This window comes from Myxocyprinus asiaticus, chromosome 13 (genome assembly GCF_019703515.2).
Source record: "Myxocyprinus asiaticus isolate MX2 ecotype Aquarium Trade chromosome 13, UBuf_Myxa_2, whole genome shotgun sequence".
NCBI lineage: Eukaryota > Metazoa > Chordata > Actinopteri > Cypriniformes > Catostomidae > Myxocyprinus > Myxocyprinus asiaticus.
Genome location: NC_059356.1, coordinates 27676011 through 27701505, shown reverse-complemented (window position 1 = coordinate 27701505; position 25495 = coordinate 27676011). Strand labels below are relative to the sequence as shown.

Below are 25495 nucleotides of genomic sequence, written 5' to 3'. Positions count from 1 at the left end.
AATGGGGCATTATTAAAGGAGCAGTTCACCCAAAAACGAAAATTCTTTTATCAATTACTCACACTCATGTCATCACAGATGTGTATCAGTTTCTTTCTTATGCAGAACACAAATGAAGATCTTTAGAAGTCAGCAATAATCTCAACAACTCCGGTGGTTAAATCCATGTCTTCAGAAGTGATATGATAAGTGTGGTTGAGAAACCAATCAATATTTAAGTCTTTTTTTTTTTTTTTTACTATCAATCTCCACTTTCACTTTTACTTTCACATTCTTCTTCTTTTGTTTTTGGCGATTCCCATTCTTTGAGCATATTGCCACCTAATTGGCAGGAAGGAGTATTTATAGTTAAAAATGATTTAAATATTGATCTGTTTCTCACCCAGACCTATCATATCGCTTCTGAAGATATAGATTTAACCACAAATATGAACTGCTTTTATGCTGCCTTTGAGTGCATTTTGGAGCTTTAAAGTGGTACCCATTCACTTGCATTGTATGGACCTACAGAGCTGAGATATTCTTCTAAAAATCTTTTTGTTTGTGTTCAGCAGAAGAAAGAAAGGTATAATCTGGGATGGCATCTGGGATGGCATCATGGTGAGAGAATATTCGTTTTTGGGAGCACTACATGTACCTTTAATAAAAACTTTCAAGGAAAAATACACATGATAGCCTTCCTATATCAGCTTTGATTAAAGAGTGATTATAAGGGGAATGGGTTTTATTGGTTTTAATCATGTCACATTTGCATAATTTAATTGATCTATCGTGCTTCCTTAACAGAGCATGAGCAAGAATCATAAAGAAATATGTCGCGTGAGTTGTATTAGGCTACTAATGTGTTTATGAGTGACGTCGGACGTCGTGTAGGGGGCAGAACTCCAGTCATTCCCACCGCCCGTCTCCTTTTTTACGCACTGCACAGAACCATTTATAAGGCACTTGAGTTGCTGGTAGGATAGGATAGGACAGATCCGCGAGTGGACAACTTCTTATTTCGGAAAGACCTCCCAAAAGAACCGCGCCGGTGCAAAAAAAAAAACAAAAAAAAAAAAAAAAAAAAAAAAAAAAACAAAAACAAACAAACAAAGAAAGAAAGAAAGAAAAAGAAAAAAGAAAGAAAGAAAGAAAGAACATTGGAGCAAGAAACTGCAAGTTTACAATCCAGAGAAACAGCTATAGCCAAACTATACCTTAAGGTGCTGAAAGTTTGTTTTGTCGTTTGTTTGCAAGTGATTATCATGGTTTTTGTGTCCGTCTGCGCTCTTTTTTCTAATGTTTTCCTACGTAAACGCTAAACCGACGTCTTTGACCATTGCAACGCAGGAGCGCAGCGTTATTTTAGGCGCCTTGTCAGAGGCAAAAAAAAAAAAAAAAACCTTCAGCTGTTAAAAGTGCGTCTCGAGACAACTCTTTGTCTTAACTCTGTCTGTGAAGCTGGCAAACAAAAACTTGTTTTATTTTGTGAAGGTTTGCAAAGACGCTTTAAGACGGACACCCATTCTGGCTTTTATTAATGCCAGGATGGATATTGTTTTCATTTATGTTTAAGATCAGTCCTGTGTTTGTTATTATGCAGGATAACAAGACGTTTAGAGTGCGTGTTAACTTGAATGTAATTTTTAGTAACCGATCGCTTTCAGGACCATGGACAGCTATTCCATGTTTCCAACAATTCAACAAGTTCATACTTCTAATTAACTGGAAAAGTGATTAATAGTCCAGAATAACGTTAGCAACATAAAACGATAGACACATAGAAGTTCAATTATTTTTCGTCACGTGCTTTTAAACGTACCGTTGCCTTCTGTAATAATTTACGCTGTTGTTGCTCTCTCTCTCTCTCTCTCTCTCTCTCTCTCTCTCTTGCGTTTCTCATCTCTTCAGAGTCGACTTAAAAAACTCCGTTTCATTTAACCGTAATAAGTATACATGTGCTTACTTTGTGCAAGGAGAAAAATGAGATTTCAATTTTTCAGATGGCCGTCATGCTGAAGCCCTGGACCGTCATCGCTACTCTCCTCTTGTGCGTGCTCCTGTTTCTCGGGACCTTTGTCGATGCGTATCCGCCTAAACCAGAGAATCCTGGAGATGATGCTCCTCCGGAGGAGCTAGCCAAATATTACACCGCGCTGAGACATTACATCAACCTTATCACGAGACAAAGGTAAGCATGACATGCGGTGTATTACATACCTTACCTGTAACTATGCAGATTTGCTTAAAACGTTTCTATCGCCCACCTTTTAGACACCGATGACCATAATAACAATAATTTCCCGTTGGTAGGCTACTATTGGTGTCTCAAATCTCATTATTTGTCTGGAAAAACAAATAACTTGTTCCTCTGCTAGGGTTTCTAAAATGTCATTATGGCTTTCTTTTCGATGACCAAAGGCTGTCCATAAAACAAATCTTAGTGATAAAACCTAAACAGATGCGCCTCTGAGAACCCTATGAGACTGAAGAGGCTGATGCTTTTCTCTGCCCTATTGTACTAAGTAAATTGACATATTTATAGTCTCATAACAGGTATTTGACATTTAACACAAAGACAATGAATTTAATATACCTAAATTCCAGGTTGTAACATTTTAGAAAGTCTGGATTTTTTTTTTTTTCTATATATATATATGAGAGAGAGAGAGAGAGAGAGAGAGAGAGAGAGAGAGAGAGAGAGAGAGAGAGAGAGAGAGGGAGAACCTTCATTTCAGCTTTATGACACCATTACTTCAACAAAAAGAAAAAAGAAAAGAAAAGAAACTAGCACTGTCTGTTACAAGTCACAATGAAAACAATGAAGGGTTCTGTATGACCTGTTATGAATATGTGAGAACATACGACTTGACTGTTCAAGCAATGAAAACTATGAAACTCTGTGTTTATGGCTGGACACAGGGTCATGACTGCTTTAAATTAATATTGGCCTCTTTACAAAGTGTCTGTAAACGGGAGTAGGTGAGATTTTGCAGAAGTCATGTATCAGAAATAACTATCACATTAGGTTTGTCTCAGACTCATTTATGTTGCTCATAAGCATCTACTGAGGAGGAATTTAACCATGACATTACTTAGTTTTTTTAGTGCTGCACTGCCTCGCTTTAGCTTTTTTATATTTTTTTGCATATTCATCTCAAAGATGCTGTTCTGAGAGAACGCAATCTGTAAGCAATCAGTTGCCTTAGGTATACAGAGGTACACATCTAAACTATTTTTACCATTTCTACCAAGACTTCTCTAAAACTAAAGTTAAGAAGTGTGACTTTTGATCTCTTCCTCTCCTTCTATGCACCTTATACGTGTAATTATTGAAAGGTACCCATTAAAATTATTATTTATGTTCTCCCCTATATGTAAGAGTGTGCTAGGTGATATGATTCTAGCACATTCAGCTGACAAGTGGTCTACAAACATTGCTAAATTAGATTTATGAAGACAACACATGGGGTGAAAAGGCTGTTCATAAGTGACTGGTGACTGACAGATAAATTGGGCTGACTGGTTCTTCATACTGTATCTTTTCACTTCTCCACTTTCACACATCACAATGAGCTCACTGTGTGAGCAATTTGAGATCATTATTTCAATATGTGAAAATGTTCTCAGCTGAGCTACATGGTTGTATTGAAGTAATGAGAGAATAAATTGTCATTTTTCTTCCACTCAGGTACGGAAAAAGGTCCACCTCTGAAGATGTGATGGCAGAGTTGCTGTACGGGGATGACACAGAGCACAAACAGAGATCAAGGTGAAACTTTGCATTCAAACCCTTCTTTATTTAAAAAAAAATTAAGGTGAATTAAATTCAGTTTAATGTGAATTGCTAACAGAGAACTTATGAACAAATGTAAGAGTCATGATGATGACAGATACACCCAAAATGCATTGTCAGGTCCTCAAATCCTTGAGGAACACACTCATAAAGGGTGATAGGTTGTGTGTTAATGGGAAGGAGGAACAACTCATGAATTTTTCACACCTGTTAAGGAATTAGGGTACAGATGGGACCCCAGGCTTCCTCTCTCTGTCCGTCAAGAAGGGAGTGGGCTTGGGAACATGACGCATGCAGAATAGCTGAGAGGCCTTGACATTTCACAGCACTAATTGGGCCTCAAAAAAGAAGAAATCACACTGTGCTTAAACTTACTAACTGAAAATGGAAAAACTCATATGTTCTGGCACCAACAGAAGAATAATGTGAAAAGACTTATGGAAAACACTATTAACAAGAGTTTATATATGAGGTCGAATTTAGATTTTTTTTCTTCTTAGAAATCTCAGTGCTAATGAGAAGATTGAATGATTTTGATTAAAATGTGACACAATGTCCGCTACATTTTTTCTTATTGTTGTAAACATTGAATAAGGAATATGCAGAGAAAACTAGACATAATGATTTTTCTATTCAGTTAACAGCTATACCCCTCTCTTACAGATATGATGACTCTTATATGTGGTGAAGTTCAGTGACCCCCCCCCCCCCCCCCCCGGAGTTGACCGTCCTGAGCTAAGCCCTCCTGTGCCTCTCACAGAAAACCTCCAGACAACCATATGAGAGCCAGTCACCATCAGAGAACCTAATTCACCTCTTTATACATGCCCTCTTTTTCCTCTTTTTCTTTCATGCTCACAGAACAAATAACATCATTTTAAATTGTACATAATTTATTATAATAGAAGCTATTGACGGAAATGGAAATGTGTATACTTCATTGTGTCATAAAGAGATTATTCTTTTTGTTTGTACCATGTAAATTATTCTGTGTCATTAAACATTTATTGGATGAGATTTATAGCTGATTTATTTTATTTTGGTGGTCTTTGAACAGGCCTCTTTCTATGTCACACAGAGAAAGGAAAGGACACTTTTAAACTAAAGCCTCATATTAATGTGTGAGTCTGAGGTGTTTTAAAAACCTAAATAACTACTTTTATCTGGCCAACTTTGGAGTAACCTCAATTTTTTACAATGCACTAGTCGTACAGCTTCATCTAAACATGTTTGGTCCATTATATCTTTACTATATGAATAGTAATTCAGTATACTTCGTTCTCTTGTTCTAGTCACTGTATTAGATTAGTTCCAAATGACCAGCAGATGTCACTCATGCGATGTTAAATAACATCCCGTTTGATCACACAAAAGACAATCGTGCTGCTTCAACGGAAATTACTATAATTTTATGAGTAATTTTAACATGATGTCAGATCTTACGTCTCATGATACCCATTAGATCTGAAAGGGCAAAACGAACTGCTTATAAAAAGTTTAACCACATAATTTAGCACCTATAAATCAGTTAATTTCAAACTAGGGCTTTACTTAAGGCTTTGGGTCACTGTTGTTAACAAATATGGTTAAAACATTTTTAATGCTTTAATGTTATGGGGTTCTTTACAAATGCAAAAACATTTTGAACATGCTTTATTAAAAGAAAATATATTTTAAGTCTTACCCAGCTGATTGGCGCTGTTATGTAAATTTAAAGCTTTCGGGCTGTCGAGAACATTCTATTGGCACACGGCCTATAGCATTTAATAGACTGGTGGGTCCCACCTACTGAGACGTTTGAGTGTTGCCCCTTTATGTCTACGCAATGGCTAGACGCTGATTTGATGCTTTGTAGCGGTTCAGACACCTCACACAATCAAAACAACGTAACAAGACACTTAAGATACGGGAAAGGTTAGTGCCTCTTTTTATAATACGTTTCATTTTCAGAGTTTTGTTTGTGTGTCTTTTGATGTTGTCGTTTTACGTATCATTATGTTCCATTCAGGATTTTCAATGCCAACCATCAAAATTGTTTAGTCGATTCTTAACCATGTTTGTTGTCGTCGTATTGTTGTTATTATGTGGTTAGGAATTAATAGGAATTAATCATTTATTTTTAATCTTAAGGATCAAGGTTATAGCTTTTCTGTCAGCATCGTTTTCTTTCATTCATCATATTTAAGTACAGTTGCGAATGGTTAATTTGATCTTACATCAGATATTTGTTGGAATCTCGCGTGCGTCCATGTTGATGGCGATGAGTGAAATGGTGCGCGTGAACCTGCTGATCACTCTGTTCTTACATTTTGCTTACTGCAGTTCACGCGTGTAGAAAAGAACATCAGTAAACATAACAGGAGTCTGTGTAGAAATATATGTACTTCTGTACTCCTTTTTTTTTTTTTTTTTTTCTGTATGAATTGAGCCATTCATTATTTCTGATGAAACACAGCAGGTACAAAACAATAACTGGTTAACCATATCCACTGAGAAGATTCTTGACTATAGGGACTCCAAATTAGAACCAAATGTGTTAGACATTAATGATATTTATATATTTGAGTGTAGCTCATCAGCTGTCCATTTTCAGAAATTGCTTACTCTATGATAATAATAAAAAAGCTGGATAGCCTAATGACATTTCTCCAGTGCTACACGGTGATCCAGAGGCCTGAATGGTGTGTCCTGATGGTCTGTTTGGTTATATATTTCATACGAAGCATAATGGAATTATAAAACTAAATTATAAAATTAAATTCCAATAAATGTTTGCTGGTGATGCTCTTATTGTGCGTTCGATGAGTGCACAGAAAACATGAATGGCATTGTTACAATAGCAGATTAGGAAAGTGTTCACACACACATGAATATTTATGAGCTGTCAAAAGCAGGTGATTAGAAGCAAAGAATAATCTGGCATAGTGGCAGCGTGTCGGCATGGTTCCTTGAAGGGGAAGCAGACCTATTTGTGTGTGTTGGAGACAGATGGGCCTTTTTCTTGCTTATAGGAGCAGATGGAGAGCATGGCTGCATGTGATGTGGGCTGGGCCTGACCAGGGTGTCATTAGCACAGGGGACCCAGCAAGGTCTGCAGGAAGGATGGGAGTGGAAGGGGGTGGGGGTTCCGGAGATGCCAAGCAATGATAAATTCACCATCCTTCCTATTTACAAATGGCTGGAGGAAGACCCCATTAAGCCTTTTCTTAGGGTGATCTCACCCAGTTGCTGAGCTTGCATTCATACCTGGACAAAACGCAGATCTGTCAGCAGGTATATTGATAATGAGACTGGAATGTGAGGCTGAGCATCTCCTGCTGTTGGCTGACAGCTCTTGGAGATGTTACTGAGGTTAATATACGTGTAGATTTGTAGAAGCTTAGAAGCTCTTCGCATCATTAGTGTCTTTAAGATATAAAATTTTCTTTGTCTCAGGTCTGAAACATGCTGTTTTAAAACTGGAGTCATTTTACGAAACCCTTCATATATTTACCACGTATACTGTTTTGGATTCTTTATTTGGCTATTATTCATTTTTTCACATAGTAACACTTTATACCAACTTTATTAATAAGTCATTAACAAACAGTACTGAATAAATTATGTTTCATAGACTGTTAGTTAGTTGAAAAATTAAGTACAATGACAAAAAGGTAATTGACAAATAAGGTTGTCCGAGGTGATAAAAATGAGAAATCTTCACACAGTCTTGACGGTCTCTCAGTTGTATGTTTTCTGTTTGGTTTTTTTTTTGTTACATGACAACAAACTGGCAAAATAAATGTTGGTCTTGATATGGTGGACAGAATATTTTCAAAGATTAATATTTTAAAGCAAAATTGTTTCACTGCTTATTTTTTAAAGAAATAATACAAAAAGATTATTCAGCAAGATTTTTTTTTGTTTGTTTGTTTTTTTCAGCTTGAGATTGGTTCTTTTTTTTTTTTTTTTTTTTTTACTGTCTCCAGACATTTACACCATATGGAATTTTTTACTTTAGGCCCCAGAAAAAAAATCATCAAAATCACTTTTTCAACTCAGCAATTGAAAACATGTTCATCATAGAAAATGTTGTAACAGTTCATGGATAGGCAAGGAGGAGGCGGGAAATGGCTGAACAGTAAACATAAAGTTTTAATGAGAAACTCAACTTAAAACAAATGTAAACAAACACAGACACATATGCAACGCGGTTGCGTGCGTCTCTCTCTCTCTCTTGAACTGGCGTCTCCGGCTGCCCTTTATCTCGCTCTCCCGCTGATCAGCTGATTCAGCGCCGGCGTGCTCCATCACGGCCCGGCCACTCCCTCCTCCTCGTCACAAATGTGTATTCAAGTAATTGTTTTATGTTGCTTTTTTAAATGCATTTTTATATCAACTTAAGCCTAATAGACCCGGACAAAAGAAATGAGCGTCACGTTATTGACCCAAAATTAACTTTGAAAATAATTGAAAATTGATTGAAACCGATTTATATATTCACTTATTAATGAAAGTTATTATAAAGTGTTACCTTAAAGAAATGTTGTGTGTCATAAGCATTATATTTATTTTTGATGGATATAAGCTGGGTGAAATATTTGACTCAGATTTCATATGAGTGTCTGTGTTTGCCTTAACTAAACCGTCACCCCAGTCATCCCGATATAGCAGCATCACTTTGAGCCCTGTCATGACCGTGAATAAGCAGAGGTGTGAGAATGAGATGTGTGTGCAGTCTGACCTCTCCGTCCTGCTACGACTGATCTCAGAGCTACATAAAAAACATGATCACACTGGTATCATAAAGCCACTTGATCAAAGGGCCATCGCAATGCCATTACTTATGTTTTGCTGCTTTTTTTTTTTTATTTTCAAATTAGGTCATATATAATGCATTGCTTCAAACCCTATCTGAAAAAGACTCAGGAAAATCAACTCATAATTTAAAATTACAAATTGTTTTATTTAGTGGCCCAGCAAAACTCATCACTGTTTGTTATATAGTAAAGTGAATTGAATCAGTCGAAGGTTTTGAAGTCCTTACAGGAAAGTAATTTTTAAATGCAGCTCATTAGGATTTCATATAGGGAAAGCACTGTATGCTTATTTGACCTTTTTTTTTACCCCATATGCATTTAGTACAGCTAAGTAGTAGTAGCATTGCAATAGTCTAGATTCTTGATACAATTTTGAAGTCATTACAGCTTCCCAGGATTTATCTCAGTTTTCTAGAAGCTGGAATGTTAGTCATCTGTTTTTTCCTTCCAGGGAAGTACCAGTCAATAAGCTTATAACCTACGTAATGTGTGGGAGAAAAAGCATCGCTATAGCAACCACCTCCGTCACACGGTGCATGTGAAAGCGGTTCTCGGGTGTATGTGTATTTAGGAGATTTTTGGGAATCAATTCCATTATTTGAGTTCAAAGCTTCATTATGCCAATAAAAACGGGATCAGTTTATGTTCCCATGGGAAGATCCCTCTTTAAGTTTAAGTAATTAAGGCAGTGTAATCTCTAGAGTAAACACAAGTAATTTACAGCCTTCCAGCAACTGTATCTGTTCATGTGTGTGCAACTGAATAGAGAGAAGGTGTGTCAGGTCTAACTCATCTAATCTTTCAGGTCTTTTATAAGGATTACTGTACCTGGTGACTGGGACACTTTTGTGCCCTTCAAGTAGAGTCAGAAATTATTAGTTATTCAAGTCTCTCAAGGAAATGGAAATCTTTGGATTGTGGTTCATAGTACATTAATTGAAAGGATTTGTTTAAAGGAATGTATTTTTTTCTCTTCCATTTATCTATCATGAAAGGGATCATGTAGAGTCAGCAAGACATTGGGGCAAAATAAACCCAGACAGGGTGATTAGGACCATTTATCAGGACTTGTAACACCTGAAAGGGTTTATTTTGTGACAATGACCGACTGGCTGTAAAATAAAAACAGTATTGACATGAAATATTGATTTGAATTTACATTATTTTGCTACGTGAGAAGAAAGAGACTTTAGTGTGATCCAAGAAACATGAAACAAAACACTAAATAAATACTAAGGTTGCTCTCAACCCTGGTGACATAAAAGATTAGACCTAAAATGTATTGAAAATTAAAAATTAGTACAGCTCTGGTTTCTTTTAAACCAGCGCTTAACCAATATTATGAAAGATTTATGTCTGTTATTGATTTTAATTCAGATGATAGCATGTTCCAGAGTTGTGAACCCTTCACAGAAAAGGCCCTTTGCCCCTGAATTGTTCTGTGGTAGTCAACCCTACAGTTACCATTCACTGTGCTCCTTGTTGTTCTACTACCATCCTGTCTATTTAGCAATTTACATAATACCTGGAGAATTATTGTGGATACATTTATACACACATTTTATGTAGGGAAAATTTATAAAAATTGTAAAACTAAGAATATATATATATATATATATATATTGCAATGATGCACATGATTTGGTTTATTGTCCATGATTTTTAAAGCCTGATTGTAAAGTGACATTATACGATTTACTGTGGATTCACTTGTTTGAGTCCAAACTGTAATGCAATATGAAATATGAGACAAAATAATTGCATGCATAAAGAGCTGAGCCGCCTGCTTTGAAATGCACTGTCTAATATATTTGAAACAATGTAAGTTAATCTTTATCTTTTTTGAAAGTTTCTTTACGTGTCTATCAAATATGAGTTGAAAATCTAAAATAATTCGTAAGAAATTGACTCTTTTACCTCTTCTGTTTCTTTATTTTGTATCTTAATTTTAACTTTTCCTTTTTGTTTTCTGGTAGAGAAACACATAGAAACTGTTTTTCTGATGTTCAAAGTGAGGTGGTTATTTTGGAGCCACTGATATATTCCCTCCAAGTTTGCATTTAAAATCAGTGCAGCTGCCTTTGCTGGTGTTTCAGCTGATGTGTAAAAAATGGTGTCATCAGCATAAAGCTGACACTTAATATCTTGGCAGCAACTTGGCAAATCATTTATAAATAAACTAAATAGCAGTGGACCTAAAATTGAACCTTGGAGTATTCCTAGTTTATTGTTAATAAAAGATGATTTTTCCTGCTCAGTTATCACACATTGCTCACTTTTTTGTAGGTAAGAGAAAACCACTCAGATATTTGATTACTAAAATTAAAAGCAATTAATTTAGACAAAAGAATATCATGGTTAACAGTCTCAAATGTCTTTTTCAGGTCAATAAAAACTGCTCAACACATGCACAACATGCCCCTGATCCTACATTTTCCAAAAAATAACATTTTGTGGTTTCCGTAGTGCTGGGGCCTAAAACCAAACTGCTGTGGTGAAGGAAATGATTACTCTCTAAGTGATTTATTAATTGTTCTGCCACTATCTTCTCTAAGACCCTTGACATGACAGGTCGAAATCGAAATTGGGTGATAATTTGAGACCAAATTGAAATCACCAGATTTAAAAATTGGAGTAATTATAGCTTTTTCCAATTTTCTGGGAATATGCTTTCTCTTATTGATAAGTTTATTAAGTGATATAATGGAGCTGTCATTAAGGAGCTATATTTCTTAATAAAATTACAATCCAAGTTGTAAATATCTTTTGCTGTAGATTTTGATAGTTTGTTTATGATTTCACTTATTTTTCTTTCATCCGTTTCCATAATAATAAAGGGGTTTCGTAATTCTTCCTCACTCTTGCCTTTTGACAATGTTAGTGTAAAATTTTGAGCCAATTCTTCTGCTGAGCATATAAAATATGTATTAAATTTGTGTGCAGTAGTGGCTTTGTCACTAACAATCTCTCCCTTTATTTGTAGCTCTTTGATTCTCTGATGATTCCGGGTTTTATTTGTTAAATTATCCAGTTGTTTCCATAAATTTGAACTTTGTTCATTAGCGTCCTCTATAAGTTGAGTGTAATATGATGTGTAATATGTAATATTTTGAATTACGCAGTTCTTGTACTACTTTGTTTCTAAGACTTTTATAAATTAAGGTATCTGTTCTTATACATACAGTATATATATATATATACAGTATGAATGTTTGTCTTTCAGCACTGTGCTGTCACTCCTACCTTGTCAGTCATTGTTCTTTCCACACGCTCCTTTTGTAAACATCTCTGTCACTTTACACACACACACTAAGACTGCATTTCTCATATTTATTGTCAACAATGTCATAGCAACCACAGCTTACTATTGAATGCCCCCACTTTCTCCCTTCCATCTTGCTCCCCAGGATCCCAGCAGCAATATAATCCTGTCTTACATGTATGTTCATTCACCATCTTTCATTTGCTCCAACCTACTTTACCCTCTTGCACACATACTCTATCTACTCCTAATGTTAGTGTTAAATATTAATGTAATAAATCTCTCTATGATGCTTTAGACACAGATTTCAACCACTATGCCTGTGGCAGCCACCAGCACTGAGCATGGTAAGTCTAATACTATTAAAAGCTAAAAAAAAAAAAAAAAAAAAAAATCACTGCATTTACAGCATACGTTATAATTCAGTAAAGATCAGAAAAATTACTTATGTTTTTTCCTGTGTTTGTGCTTTCATCTTAAGTATTTTATCTTATTTTTGGACTAATACAGAAGGTTCAGCCTCAGTACTGCATCCTGTTGTTTTGTGCTTCTGGCGTCAACAGTAGAAAACTTGTTTAAATCATTCCAAGAATTTGAAGTAGTGCCAGAATTGGATAGACCATAGCTGATGAATCACAAAGATGATGATCATTGAACTCCAGTTGATTGTTTGCAGTGATTGTTTCTAGGTAATTTGATGGTTTGTGGTGAAGATTTTCCTTATACTTATAAACATGGGCACACTTGTGCCACAGATGGCTGGCAGAGATGGCCCAGCTTCAATGATTTCATTCCCTGAAATCTACTTGACATTTTCTTGCCCTACAATTTCTGCTAATAAATACCGTGCGATTCTAATTAAACTCATTCGCTACAGTTGATAATATTAAGGGGCTGTAATTACAGCAAAAGGTCAGTCTTATAGTTTAAACCAATTAAATCGTATCACCTACTCCACCAGTCAAATTACACTAGTTAAATACTATTTAATGGCAGCTTCAATGTTTAAGTCCCATTATACAGAACCAGCCTCTTATTGTGTGTTGTTGATGCCTGTATTTAATGAATGAAACCTGTCTCGATGCCCTTACAAAAGTACAGTGTTCCGGCTAATGTCTGGTGAACATTGCTTCAAATATGCCAAGTTCATATTTTATTTTCACATGTTAATAAGTTGAGCTGTATATTTGAAAAGATGTAACATAGAATAAAGTCTGTCAGTGTTTGATCGTGGAATATATTTGTATCTCAGAACCAAATGTTTGATCAGGTCTCTCTCTCTCTGCAGCAGTGCCACAGGTGCTGGACACTCTGAGTGACAGCACCAGCTCCACCACTGCCAATGACCTGGACCTCATCTTCCTCAAGGGCATCATGGAGAGTCCAGTGGTCAGTTTTCTCTCTGCATGAGACAATTCCTCAGCCCCCAGCATCTCAGTATACTACAGACACCTGAGTCTCAGCCTCAGTATTACTTCCATTCAACCAGTTAATCAATGTAATGAAGCATAGTATAATGTATAGTGGGCTTTTAGTTTGGTGTATGAGCAGTTAATGTATAACATGTTATTGAACATTTTTTAATTAAGATTTTAGGTTAAAGTTTATTTGAATGTGTAATAGAAAGTGTATATTTTAGGTGCGTGACTGGTCACTAATCACCTATTTGCACTCACTTGTTCATTTTATATGGTCCTGTGGTGTTACAAATTTATTTTTAAGTACAAATAGTCTGTATAGTCTCTCATAAAAAAATAAAAAATAGCTAAATGCTGTTTAAAATAGTTCTAGATGGAGTATAGCATGTCAAGTTCCCTAAAGTATTTTACATACAGTATGTTAACTACTAGCATGTAGCTTGCTATATAGGGAGTGTTAGGTAAATAATGGTGTACTTGTAATCTGAATTACATGATCAGACTTCAAAAATGAAGTACTTGTAATTAAATTACATTAGCTTTTTAAATGCACAATCAGATTACAGTTACTCTGTTTTAATTTAGATGATTACATATGAATTACATTACCTATCAGTCTTGATTTTGACAAAAAGCAAACTGATTTTTGATTTCATGCTTACTAATGTTTAAAGAAAAGGGTGTAAATTGGATAAAATTCAAATTAGATCAACACTTAAATTAGACTTTCATCAAAACATGCAATAAGTAATGTAAAGTAATTTTATTAGATTACCTAAAAAGTGTTATCTAAAAGATTACTGGTTAAAACTTTAGTTGTGTATTTTGTAATCAGTACCAGATCACATTTCACAATGAATATACTCAACACTGTCTATTGGCATCAACATAAAAATGGAATTTATATTATGGAGCTATATATACACCGATCAGCCACAACATTAAAACCACCTGCCTAATATCATGTAGGTCCCCATCGTGCCGCCAATACACCTCTGACCCTTCGAGGCGTGCACTCCACAAGACCTCTTAAGGTGTCCTGTGTTATCTGGTACCGAGACGTTAGCAGCAGATCCTTTAAGTCCTCTAAGTTGCGAGGTGGGGCCTCCATGGATCGGACTTGTTGGTCCAGCACATCCCATAGATGCTCAATCGGATTGAGATCTGGGGAATTTGGAGGCTATGTCAACACTTTGAACTTTTTGTCATGTTCCTCAAACCATTCCTGAACCATTTTTGCAGTGTTGCAGGGTGCATTATCCTGCAGAAAGAGGCCACTGCCATCAGAGAATACCATTGCAATGAAGGGGTGTATGTGGTCTGCAACAATCTTTAAGTTGGTGGTACGTGTCAATGTAACATCCACTTGAATGCCAGGACCCACGGTTTCCCAGCAGAACATTGCCCAGATCATCACACTGCCTCCACCGGCCTGCCTTCTTCCCATGGTGCATCCTGCTGCCAACTCTTCCCCAGGTAAACGACGCACACGAACCCGGCCATCCACATGATCTAAAAGAAAACGTGATTCATCAGACCAGGTCACCTTCTTCCATTGCTCCATGGTCCAGTTCATGGTCCATGCTCCACAAGACCTGCCATTTTGGAGATGCTCTGACCCAGTCGTCTAGCCATCACAATTTGGCCCCTGTCAGAGTCGCTCAGATCCTTACGCTTGCCCATTTTTCCTGCTTCCAACACATGAAATTCAAGAACTGACTGTTCACTTGCTGCCTAATATATCCCACCCCTTGACAGGTGTCATTGTAACGATATAATCAATGTTATTCACTTCACCTGTCAGTGGTTTTAATGTTGTGGCTGATCAGTGTATGTGTTGCTATAATGTCCTACAAAGGCAAAACTCTGTAACTATGCCAACAAAAAATTTAGAAGAATGGTTTTTAAACCTATCTGTCACAGGACAGACCATTGTCTAAGAGATCCAAAAGCTCAGTTTTAAAAAAAATGTGTAGTAGTGTATAGTCTGTTTGTAAAGAAAAACCTTTTGCATAAAACTCGCAGAGTGCAGAGAGTCTAGAGGAGGCACGTCTGGAGGCCGTGAGGGACAACAACGTTGAGCTGGTGCAGGACATCCTGCGAGAGCTGAGCCCCTTCACAAATCGCAGCAACACTGCCGCAGAGCTCTCTCGCATCCTCAACCAGCCCCACTTCCAGGTACACAGCTGCAGCTCAACAAACATGTGAAATTAAATAAGAAAAATGCAAAGCCTGATTAATCACTGACACTGTTCTTTCCTCAGTCTTTGTTGGAGACCCATGACTCTGTGGCTTCTCAGACGTGTGAGACTCCACCTCCAAGCCCCTGTGCTTTCATGGAGCCGCCCATCAACAGTGTACCAGTGCCAGCTGATGCCATACGCATGGTGGGCATCCGCAAAGTGGCTGGAGAGCACTTGGTAAGGTTGCATTCACTGATTGTATAAGATTGTGTTTTTCTTTCCCATTGGCAATTTTTTTTTTTCTTGTTTTGAGCATAAATCTAACACATTTTTTAAGGTTTATGCTTAAAATGGGGGTGGAGGGGTGGGTGGGTACAATTCACCAGTGGGGTAAGAAAAATAACCTTAATGTATTATATATTCTCTGAAAACCTGTCTTACTATACTATCTTACACAATTTAATTTCTTTACATTTACATATTAGATATATTGTTTATTTATCTTGGTATAGAGTATTTTGACTACTGGTACTAGTTCTAATATCATGATTTGTTTTCATGTTGCTGTTGTTGTGTCAGGGTGTCACTTTCCGTATTGAGAATGGAGAGCTGGTGATCGCACGCATTCTCCACGGAGGGATGATCGATCAGCAGGGCTTGCTCCATGTGGGTGACATCATTAAGGAGGTGAATGGGAAGGAGGTGGGTGGCGACCCACGTGTTCTTCAGGAGATGCTTCAGGAGGCCAGCGCCAGTGTGGTGCTCAAAATTCTTCCCAGTTATCAGGAGCCACACCCACCCAGACAGGTACCATCCCCTCTTAAATTCAGAACAGGACATGTTAAATTTCTCATTCAATGTATACTCAATGCCTGGGTGTCTGGATTGCACATCATTTGGTGCATTTTCACACTTGCTGTGCTCATTTTAAGGAGAAATATGCAGAATTCTGTGGAATGGATGTAAACATGGTAAAATGTGTGATGTTGAGTTGAAATTACTACACTCTTACACATAGCTGAAAGCACCATTCAATTAGTCAGATTACCTAATGGGCATTTCTACATCTGGAGAGTTTTCTGCAGTTGCAGATCCCATGCGGGCCTGGGAATGATGCATGTGGGAGAAATCATAATGCAAACTGTAGCCACTATACCATGTACATATGGCATGGGGAGTATTTTTAGCCTTTCATTAAGAACACAGAGGAGGAATGGGCAGATTTGTTTTTTAAATGGTGATGGCTCCACACATGCACATCACTGTTTCCTACATTTCTCTTGTTTTTCTCTACTTCTCTTTCACGGTTGTCATGGAGACCAGAGTAAGGAGTGGAGTGATCATAGCAGTAAAAGCCAGATGAGTTTCACTGTGAGAGGAGGCGGGATTGTGAGCTGGAAGGCAGAATCATGTTAGTCTCAGTAGACTGTAGTCACTCCACTATTAGACTCGCATAGCCAGACCTTTGAATAAAAATGGCAAAGACGTCTAACATGGTAAGAGCACGAACTGTGGGCGGCTCTTGGGCGTACCGACTGAGGTTGAGACTATTCCACTATTAGCGTTTTACTTTCTGAGCCCTTCATCTGTCCAGAGTGTCCAGGCAGCATCATTTTAGTTTTTAGATGGTTGGTTAGATATACTGTATATCATTATATAATGAATATCCTAGAATCAGTTCTTGCCATAAATAACTTGTTTCTCATGTATGTTTTAAATAAATCTTTGTCGAATTTTGACCTCTGAAATTAGTTGTATACCAGTCGGTCTGTAACTTTGAAGTCTTGCACTATGTGGGCATTACAGCTGTGGGCATAGAGAATCTGGACTAATGTTATCTTTGAACCTTTTTCTCTACAGGTTTTTGTGAAGTGCCATTTTGATTATGATCCTGCAAATGACAACCTCATCCCTTGCAAGGAGGCAGGACTACAGTTCACCAGTGGAGACATTCTGCATATTGTTAATCAGGAGGATGTGAACTGGTGGCAGGTTGGTTGGTTGGTCAGTTTAGAACTACCAAAATATCTTTGTGCAAAAATGGCATTTTTTATACAGTATATAGTACATGTCAGATAGTTAAAGTAATAGTTCACCCAAACATGATAATTCTCTCATCATTTACTCACCCTCATGCTGGATCTTACTCGTATGACTTTCTTTCTTCTGAGGAACACAAATGTAGATATTTTGAAGGATTTTTGATGTGTTTATATCTATACAATGCATGTCAATCAGGTCCAAAATGTTCAAGCTCCAAAAAGGAAATAAAAGCAGCATAAAAGTAATCCATACAACTCGAGTGGTTTAATCCATGTCCTCTCAAGCGATACAATTGGTTCTGGGTAAGAAACAAACCAAAATGTAACTAATTCTTCACTATAACTCTTCATGAGAGAAGCTCGATTATAATTCCTTGCACCAAGAGTAAGGAGTTACATTTTGGTGTGTTTGAGATAATTCAAAATATTTTGTACTGTTCTCAACAGTCAGGATAGAAAAATTGTAACACAAACAAACAAACAAACAATATTTTCTCAATCACTGGTTTGTATAGTTCATAGCACAATGTTTGAGTGATTTACCTGGAGAGATGTGCATTAAAGTCATATTTTTTTACCCACAGGCCCGTCATGTAGAGGGAGGCAGTGCTGGCCTGATTCCCAGTCAACTTCTGGAGGAGAAGAGGAAAGCTTTTGTGAAGCGAGATGTAGAGCTGTCACCAGCAGGTAGTCTTATATTACAGACATTTTAGTATATGTTTGGTTGTTGTCGTATTTTTTTTTATTATTATTATTATTATTGTTTTTTTTAAACCCAGTTTGACGTCATCATTGAATGGTAGATTTGTGTATATTGCCCCCTAGTGGATTTTAAGTGTATTCTCTTTCCTAAAATCTTAACTAGTCTAATCCTATTTTTATCTGACATTTACACAGTAAAGCTCATGATAAAGCACAAACTTTGTGTATGTGTGTGTGTGTGTGTGTGTGTGTGTGGCCGGGTTTGGGTGGTTTACAAGGATGATTTTTTTAGGTTACAAACTGGTAATTACAAGGGTATTCTGCTATACATGTGGTTTATGAGGACATTTCTAGTGTCCCCATAATTCAAATAGCTTAAAAAACATACTAAACAATGTTTTTTTGAAAATGTTAAAATGCAGAAAGTTTTTTGTGAGGGTTAGGTTTAGGGGATAGAATCTATAGTTCATAGAGTATAAACATCATTATGTCTATGGAGAGTCCTCATAAGGATAGCTGCACCAACGTGTGTGTGTGTGTGTGTGTGTTTAAGGTAAAGCAATACTAATAGTATTTAACCAGTGTCTTAAACTAGATCTAAAACTTGAACTAAAAGCAGGCCATTGTCGCTGTGTATTTCAGCCAATCTGTGTACTGGAATGGTTGGCAAAAAGAAGAAGAAAATGATGTATCTGACTACAAAAAATGCAGGTAAGAAGTATCTTCACTTTCATATGTCCACTGTGTCTTTTGAAACTCAACCACACTTAAACTTTTTTCAATCCTTTATTCTCACTCTTTCATTCCCTGGCAGAGTTCGACAGGCATGAGTTGCTCATTTATGAAGAGGTAGCAAAAGTACCTCCTTTTCGCAGAAAGACGCTGGTTCTGATAGGTGCACCAGGAGTGGGCCGACGAAGCCTGAAGAACAAGCTGCTTGTGTCAGATCCTCAGCACTACGGGACCACCATTCCCTGTGAGTCTTACCTCAGTGTGTATTGATCTTTAGTATTACAGGACAATGCAGGACATCTTTGGACCCACCTTTTTCTTACGAAGACAAGGCTGTTCATGCTATACAACTCCCCTAAATTCCATATGGCCTATGTATCTGTCCACAGACACCTCCAGAAAACCCAAATCAGCAGACAAAGACAATACGATGTATGCATTCACATCCCGCAGTAAGATGGAAGCTGATATTAAAGATGGGTGCTACCTTGAACATGGTGAATATGATGGTAACCTCTATGGCACCAAGATTGACTCCATCCATGAAGTAGTGGAGGCTGGCCGCATCTGCATCTTGGATGTCAACCCACAGGTGATTGCCCTCCGACTCCCTGACAAGATTAATGCTTTTGTAGTGTTTCATAACAAACAATTTGAAATCATGTTAAATGGATAGTTCACCCAACAATGAAAAATTTCATTTACTCACCTTTATGTTGTTTCAAACCTGAATTAATTTCTTTCTTCCATGGAAGACAAAAAGGAGATGTTAGGGACTGACAGCCTCAGTCACCATTCACTTTGATTTGATCTTCTTCATCTTATTTTTTTCCATACAATTACAGTAAATGTGGACCAAGGCTGCCAGTCCCTAACATTCTGCCTAAAATGTACTTTTATGTTTAAAGGTGCTGTAAGCAAAAAATGTTCCAAGTCCCTTAAGATATTAATGAAATAAGTGTCCTGAGATATCTCACCAGTCTCTGCAACAATTGTAGACTTTGTAAACAGCAAACAAAAATGTGTCTGCGGACAGCGGACATTGACGCTTTTCACAAGTGGATCATTGAGGCTATGATTCATAATTTTTGTCAGTTGAGGGCGCTATTGTGCCACTGTTGAATTTGACAGCCACAGGAACAAACAGTGCTGCTCTTTTGCTCTGTTTTGGTCTCAAAATTATCTTTGGAGGGCAGGGTTTTAGAATGAGAGGGTGAGGCTAATTCAGCGGCTCAGTCACGTGAAAGCTTCAGAACACTAAAATCGCTTACAGCACCTTAAACGGAAGAAAGTCAAAAGGGTTTGAAACAACATAAGGGTGAGTAAATGTAACGATAGCAGAATTTTCTATCCCTTTAAATGTAATCCTTCTGCCGCAGGCCCTAAAGATCCTCAGGACATCAGAGTTTTTGCCTTATGTGGTGTTCATCAAAGCCCCTGAGGTTGAGGTGCTTAAGGAAATGAATAGATCTGGGATCGAGGCAGGAGTGGCGACCAAACGCCTAACAGTAAGAGGCTCAACTTGCAGCTATATGTTATTCTGAACTTTAGTAACATGCTGTATACAATATGTGTTGTCCATTAATGCAGATTTATTTTGTTCCTTCCTATAAATCAGCCTTTTTTTCTCTCTTTGACCAATAGGACATAGAGCTGAAGAGGACAGTGGATGAGAGTGCCAAGATTCAGCGAGTGTATGGACACTACTTTGACCTCACCATAGTAAACGACAATTTGGATCAGGCATACCAGAACCTCAAGGCCTCCTTAGAAAAGTTAAAGGGAGCTCAGCAGTGGGTTCCAGTTGGGTGGGTCTTTTAGAGATAAACCATCATGGAGCTCATCATAGCAACTATTGGTTTTTTCATGTGAGATTTAAAAATAGTGCCACCCGTTTCATATCATTAGTGCCAAAGGTAGACACTGATTATGTTACTGGTCAAAGAGATCTGTCTCTTGTATGAGTGCATGTGTGAGTGTGCAGAGTTACCACCTCCACTTTTCTAACAAGGCTACATCCTGATACAAAATTTAGAACCTCGGTGTGCAACTAAATATTGTGCCAGAATTTAGCCACAGTCTTATCTTTTTATTTACAGTATAAGCAGTGTTTCAGTTCAAAGTTTCAGTTTAAACACATATTTGGAATTACAGATCATTATTACATATATAATGAGAATGAGATACATATATTAAAGGTGAAGTGTGTAATTTTTGTCAACGAACGGAATTGCAAAATAATGGCTGGTTTCAAAAATGTTTCCAGAACACTCCCCCTGAACACAAACATTCCAAACGTAAGTTCGGGAGGAGCTTGTTCATCTTGACCAGCCAATGATATCTCAAGAATATATAAGCAGCTGCTTTCCTCACTGACAATTCTTCCAACCTGGTCTCATAGAATGAACGTTTCTCTATATACATTTTGCAAACACACTTTTACGTGCTGCTTTCTACGTTTCACTGCAGTTTCCTGGTCAAATAAACACAAGAGGCGCTACAACAACTGTGCCTTTTATACAGTCAAATAAATCACGAGTACAATTGCTGATTATGACTTCATAAAAACATGTTTTTTTTTATTATTTACCCCCCACTATGTTATGATATCAAAACACTTTTGCTTTAACACATGATTTAAAAAGCGATACATTTTAACACTTGTATTACAGACCCAACTACATATACACACTTATTCCTACACCGTTAGCTTATTTGGTAGCTCACTTGAAATAGCGTTGGACTTTGAACTCTATGACTGCAGTTCAAAACCAGCCAAAGACGCACGAAAGTGAAAGTGGCATAGAAGCGACATGAAATGATGAAGTTGCTTCAGTAAATGTATTTCTTTATTTTAATTTACATTTTATTTAAAACACTTTAGGTAAGGGTAAGGTTTTGGTTAAGGGTAAAGATGTCCGTTTTGTTAAACTCTCATTTATTTTTACGGTATATCTAGTGACACTATTGGTTAGATTTAGGGTAAAGTTTTAGGTTAGAGAGGTAAGTTTTACTTATTAAAACCTCCATCTAAAATTCACCTTAAAACCCTTGTCTGATTGCAACCTCATTTTGCTCGGTTTTGGCGCCCCCCATTGGACATTTCACTTAAAAACTGCAGCCAAATGTGTAATGAAGCACATAATTTCAGATTTGCAAAAACATTGCAATGTTCACTTAAATTTAATAAGACCAGGCTGAATTCTTGTGGCATACCTCCACCTCCCCATCTCCACCTTTATATTTTATAACGCCTTTGGAAATTAATATTCAAAATTGTCTTCGTTTCTTTAGTCAGATAGTCGGGAAAGGGGGGGGGGGGCATCTCAGAGCTCAAGCCCAGTTCCGTGTTCAAGCCCCTCCATTATGGACAGCATGCAAAATCCATTAACTTCAATGCGCTCCAGGACTACATGAACCAGTGAACTTATGAAACACTTTTCAGGTGAATCAACCTACAAATGGCTTACTTATATTTGTCTCTGGATATTGAGCTGGGATTGGGAAAAGTGCTTTATCATTTAAAATAAATTACACACATCACCATTTAAATATTATTTTGTTTTTCTTCACAATCCTAAATTAGGTATTTACAGATTTGTATGGGTGGTAGGCTGATTGGACAGTGTTTCATCTCTGAATTCTATTTTTATTATAAGGCTCTATTTTGTGTGAGCTCCTATTGGTACGTCACCTTTTGTACAGTTTTTTTTTTTCTTAAACATCCACAATACAGCACTATTTTGTCTACATCTAGTGACAGAATATACTGAAATGTAAGTGGTCAAATTGAGACTCTGAGAGCACACTGACAGGGGTATAGTAATAGAAACAGTAGGCATTGCATAGAAATTATATTTTGATACACAGATACTTACCTCACAGTGTACTGTGTAAAAAGTGACAGAATGCAGTCATGTATTTTTTTTCAGACGGCTGTTTTTTTTTAACTCATCATAGCCAGTTAAGTCAAATATATATTTCCATATCCTCATACAAACATATGGCAATAATTTGGAAAGGTTCGAGAGACCAAACATTGCTTTTACCCCTTGTTTAGAAAAGAACATGTGAAATGAAGACAAGTACAGTGCTAGAGCATGACATTTGAGACCTGTTTATAAAGATCTATGAAGATACTGTTGGTGTAAAATGTAGTCACTGCATGTGTCTGTGTAATGCCGTTCTCTGGTCTGCATACATCACAATGTATTTATTCATATTGCTGTGCATGCTTCTTTGATGACTATATATCTTTTTCTTAAAGGCAAACCCTCTCTACTTTTTTATTATGTATTTTCTTCAAGTGATAATTTATATTAAGTGATTATCATTCATGCCAATATTTGGCTTGAAAACTGGCAGCTATTGCTTATTGGTTTTTATTATTTATATTTATGTGTAAGGTGTTGGAATCAGGATTTGAGTTTTGATATTACTCATTTTTTACATATCACATAATGGTAGAGTATAAGATAGAGGCAAATGTAGTCATCATGTTTCTCTTTAAAAAATCAGTGTATGGATTGAAAAACAATCTGTAAATTGCCCGATGTCTGAAATAAAATGTTTGGGGAAATAAAGTGTCAATAAATTAATGACTTATTGCATGGCTATAAAAATAAATTAACATTTTATTATGTTCTGACAGTTAATGACGATCTAAGATATAACTTGAAGCATTTTATGCACCCTTCACTTGTTTAACTGTATTGTTGAAACAGCAGTGAATGTACTTTACTGTCTTTATTTCTACACAGACTAGCACCTGATGTGACCAGGGCCATAAAATGTATGTTATTATCAGCTTCTGCAATTTATAGAGTCAATCACTTATACCAGCCTAAATATGACCTAAGTCAAGGACTATAGATTGTTATTGTTTTTAATTATCTTTGATCACCTGAGCCAATTAGGGCATTTGAGTAAATGTGTTTTTGTACATTTTCAATAGTTGCGGGCACACTGGTTTTAAGAAATATACAGGATGTCTATGTTGATTTAGCAATTGTTGTGGTGTAGCCAGACTTATCTCGATGAGACTGCAAATTCGAAGACAGTAGGTCGACAGTTCTTGAGATAAACTAGGTGTCTGTGCTTCCCGCAATTCGAAGCACTGCCCCCAGAGGCTGAAGGGCACGTGTGAGCTCCAGTTTCCGGGTGAACAGTCCAGAGTGGCGCCAAAAGCAAGTTTTTAGTTCATGATCTAATACTGTCAACACTGAATTAGTATTATTAGATTTTTTTTATTTGTTTTTTTTTATTTAGTTTTTATTGCTATTTTATATTCAGTTTGTCATTACAAATTAGTTTGGTTTTCGTTAGTTTTCACAGTTTGTCTGTTAGTTTAATTTACCTTTTCTCAGTGAATTGTAGTTTCAGTTTATTTAGTTTTCATTTTAGTTTTAATATTATTTTTTTTTTTTATGGCTGCCAAAGCTGTGTTTACTGGTGTAATTTAAAAAGTCTAATATCATTTCAATTCTCATGGCAGTCGTGTGTTACCTCTATCTAGTGGTATTTTCATGTTTAATGTGGAATGTAAATGTTGCAAATCTATAATACAGGATGAATATGGGTAAAGTGACAAAGGACATTTGCGCTTGATACACAGTATATCCATATGTATTTCCTTAAATGATTATAAACCATTACTAAACTAATCTTTGGGGAGTAAACAATTAAAGGGATAGTTCACCCAAAAATGAAAATTTTCTAATCATTTACTCACCCTCATGATATCTCAGTTGTTGAGCTTTCTTACTTCTGCTGAGCACAAAGATTTTTAGAAGATTTCAACTCTGTAGGTCCATACAATGCATGTCAATAGAGCCCAAAACTTTGAAGCTCCAAAAAGCACATAAAGGTGGCGTAAACGTAATGCTTACAACTCCAGTGGTTAAATACTATGATAGGTGTGGGTGAGAAACAGATCAATATGTAAGTCCTTTTTTACTGTAAATCTTGACATCAGCTGTCTTCTTGGCAATCATGATTTCAAGCTCGATTGTATTTCCCAGCGCCATCTAGCACTCTGCAGACTATATGTGTAATCCAGCTTGAAATCATGATCGTTCCTTTGAAAAGGAGTTACATTTTGGTCTGTTCTCACCCAAAACAGATTAGATTACTTCAAAAGACATGGATTAAACCACTTATGACTTTTATGCTGCCTTTATGTGCTTTCTGGAGCTTCAAAGTTTTGGACCCCGTTGACTTGCATTGTATGGACCTACAGAGCTGAAATATTCTTCTTAAAACTTTCAATTATGTTCAGCAGGTAAGGGGTGAGTAAATGATAAGACACCTTTCATTTTAAGATGAACTATACCTTTATCTTTTTAAGGTTTATATAGATTATTTTACTTTGGGATGTGTGGCAGAGCTCATTTCATCACCACTGATGGGAAAAGCAATGGTAAAGAAAATTATGTAAATCTTGTTAAGGTTATACAAAAATAAATAAACTTAATGTTAACTTAATGTTGTGAAAGTGTATTAGAAAATATAGAAATGAATTCCAAATACTTTTCTAGAAAATAATTTTTCCTCTGTCCCACTTTATCAGTGCTGTTAAAAAAA

The 25495-nt window shown here is 36.7% G+C and overlaps 2 protein-coding genes across 5 annotated transcripts; both read left to right on the top strand.

The window, feature by feature from the left end:
* Positions 1 to 1040: 1040 nt before the first annotated feature.
* Positions 1041 to 4778, top strand: pyya (peptide YYa). The gene is made up of 4 exons (XM_051713268.1): positions 1041 to 1202; positions 1983 to 2170; positions 3671 to 3751; positions 4439 to 4778. Exons 2-4 carry the CDS (start codon positions 1983 to 1985, stop codon positions 4461 to 4463), a joined length of 294 nt encoding a protein of 97 aa, XP_051569228.1. The 5' UTR covers positions 1041 to 1202; the 3' UTR covers positions 4464 to 4778.
* An 834-nt stretch (positions 4779 to 5612) lies between these two features.
* Positions 5613 to 23487, top strand: mpp2a (MAGUK p55 scaffold protein 2a). 4 transcript variants are annotated; one of them, XM_051713251.1, is made up of 14 exons: positions 5675 to 5689; positions 11982 to 12013; positions 12135 to 12183; positions 13125 to 13225; positions 15280 to 15432; positions 15519 to 15674; positions 16017 to 16244; positions 17298 to 17429; positions 18064 to 18166; positions 18824 to 18892; positions 18996 to 19157; positions 19303 to 19505; positions 20293 to 20421; positions 20558 to 23487. In XM_051713251.1, exons 3-14 carry the CDS (start codon positions 12153 to 12155, stop codon positions 20732 to 20734), a joined length of 1644 nt encoding a protein of 547 aa, XP_051569211.1. In that variant the 5' UTR covers positions 5675 to 5689; positions 11982 to 12013; positions 12135 to 12152; the 3' UTR covers positions 20735 to 23487. The 4 variants fall into 4 exon arrangements, with proteins under 4 accessions (XP_051569212.1, XP_051569213.1, XP_051569211.1 ...); XM_051713252.1 differs by lacking the exon at positions 11982 to 12013 and having other exon boundaries at positions 5613 to 5689; XM_051713253.1 differs by lacking the exon at positions 11982 to 12013 and having other exon boundaries at positions 5655 to 5689; positions 13128 to 13225.
* Positions 23488 to 25495: the final 2008 nt, after the last annotated feature.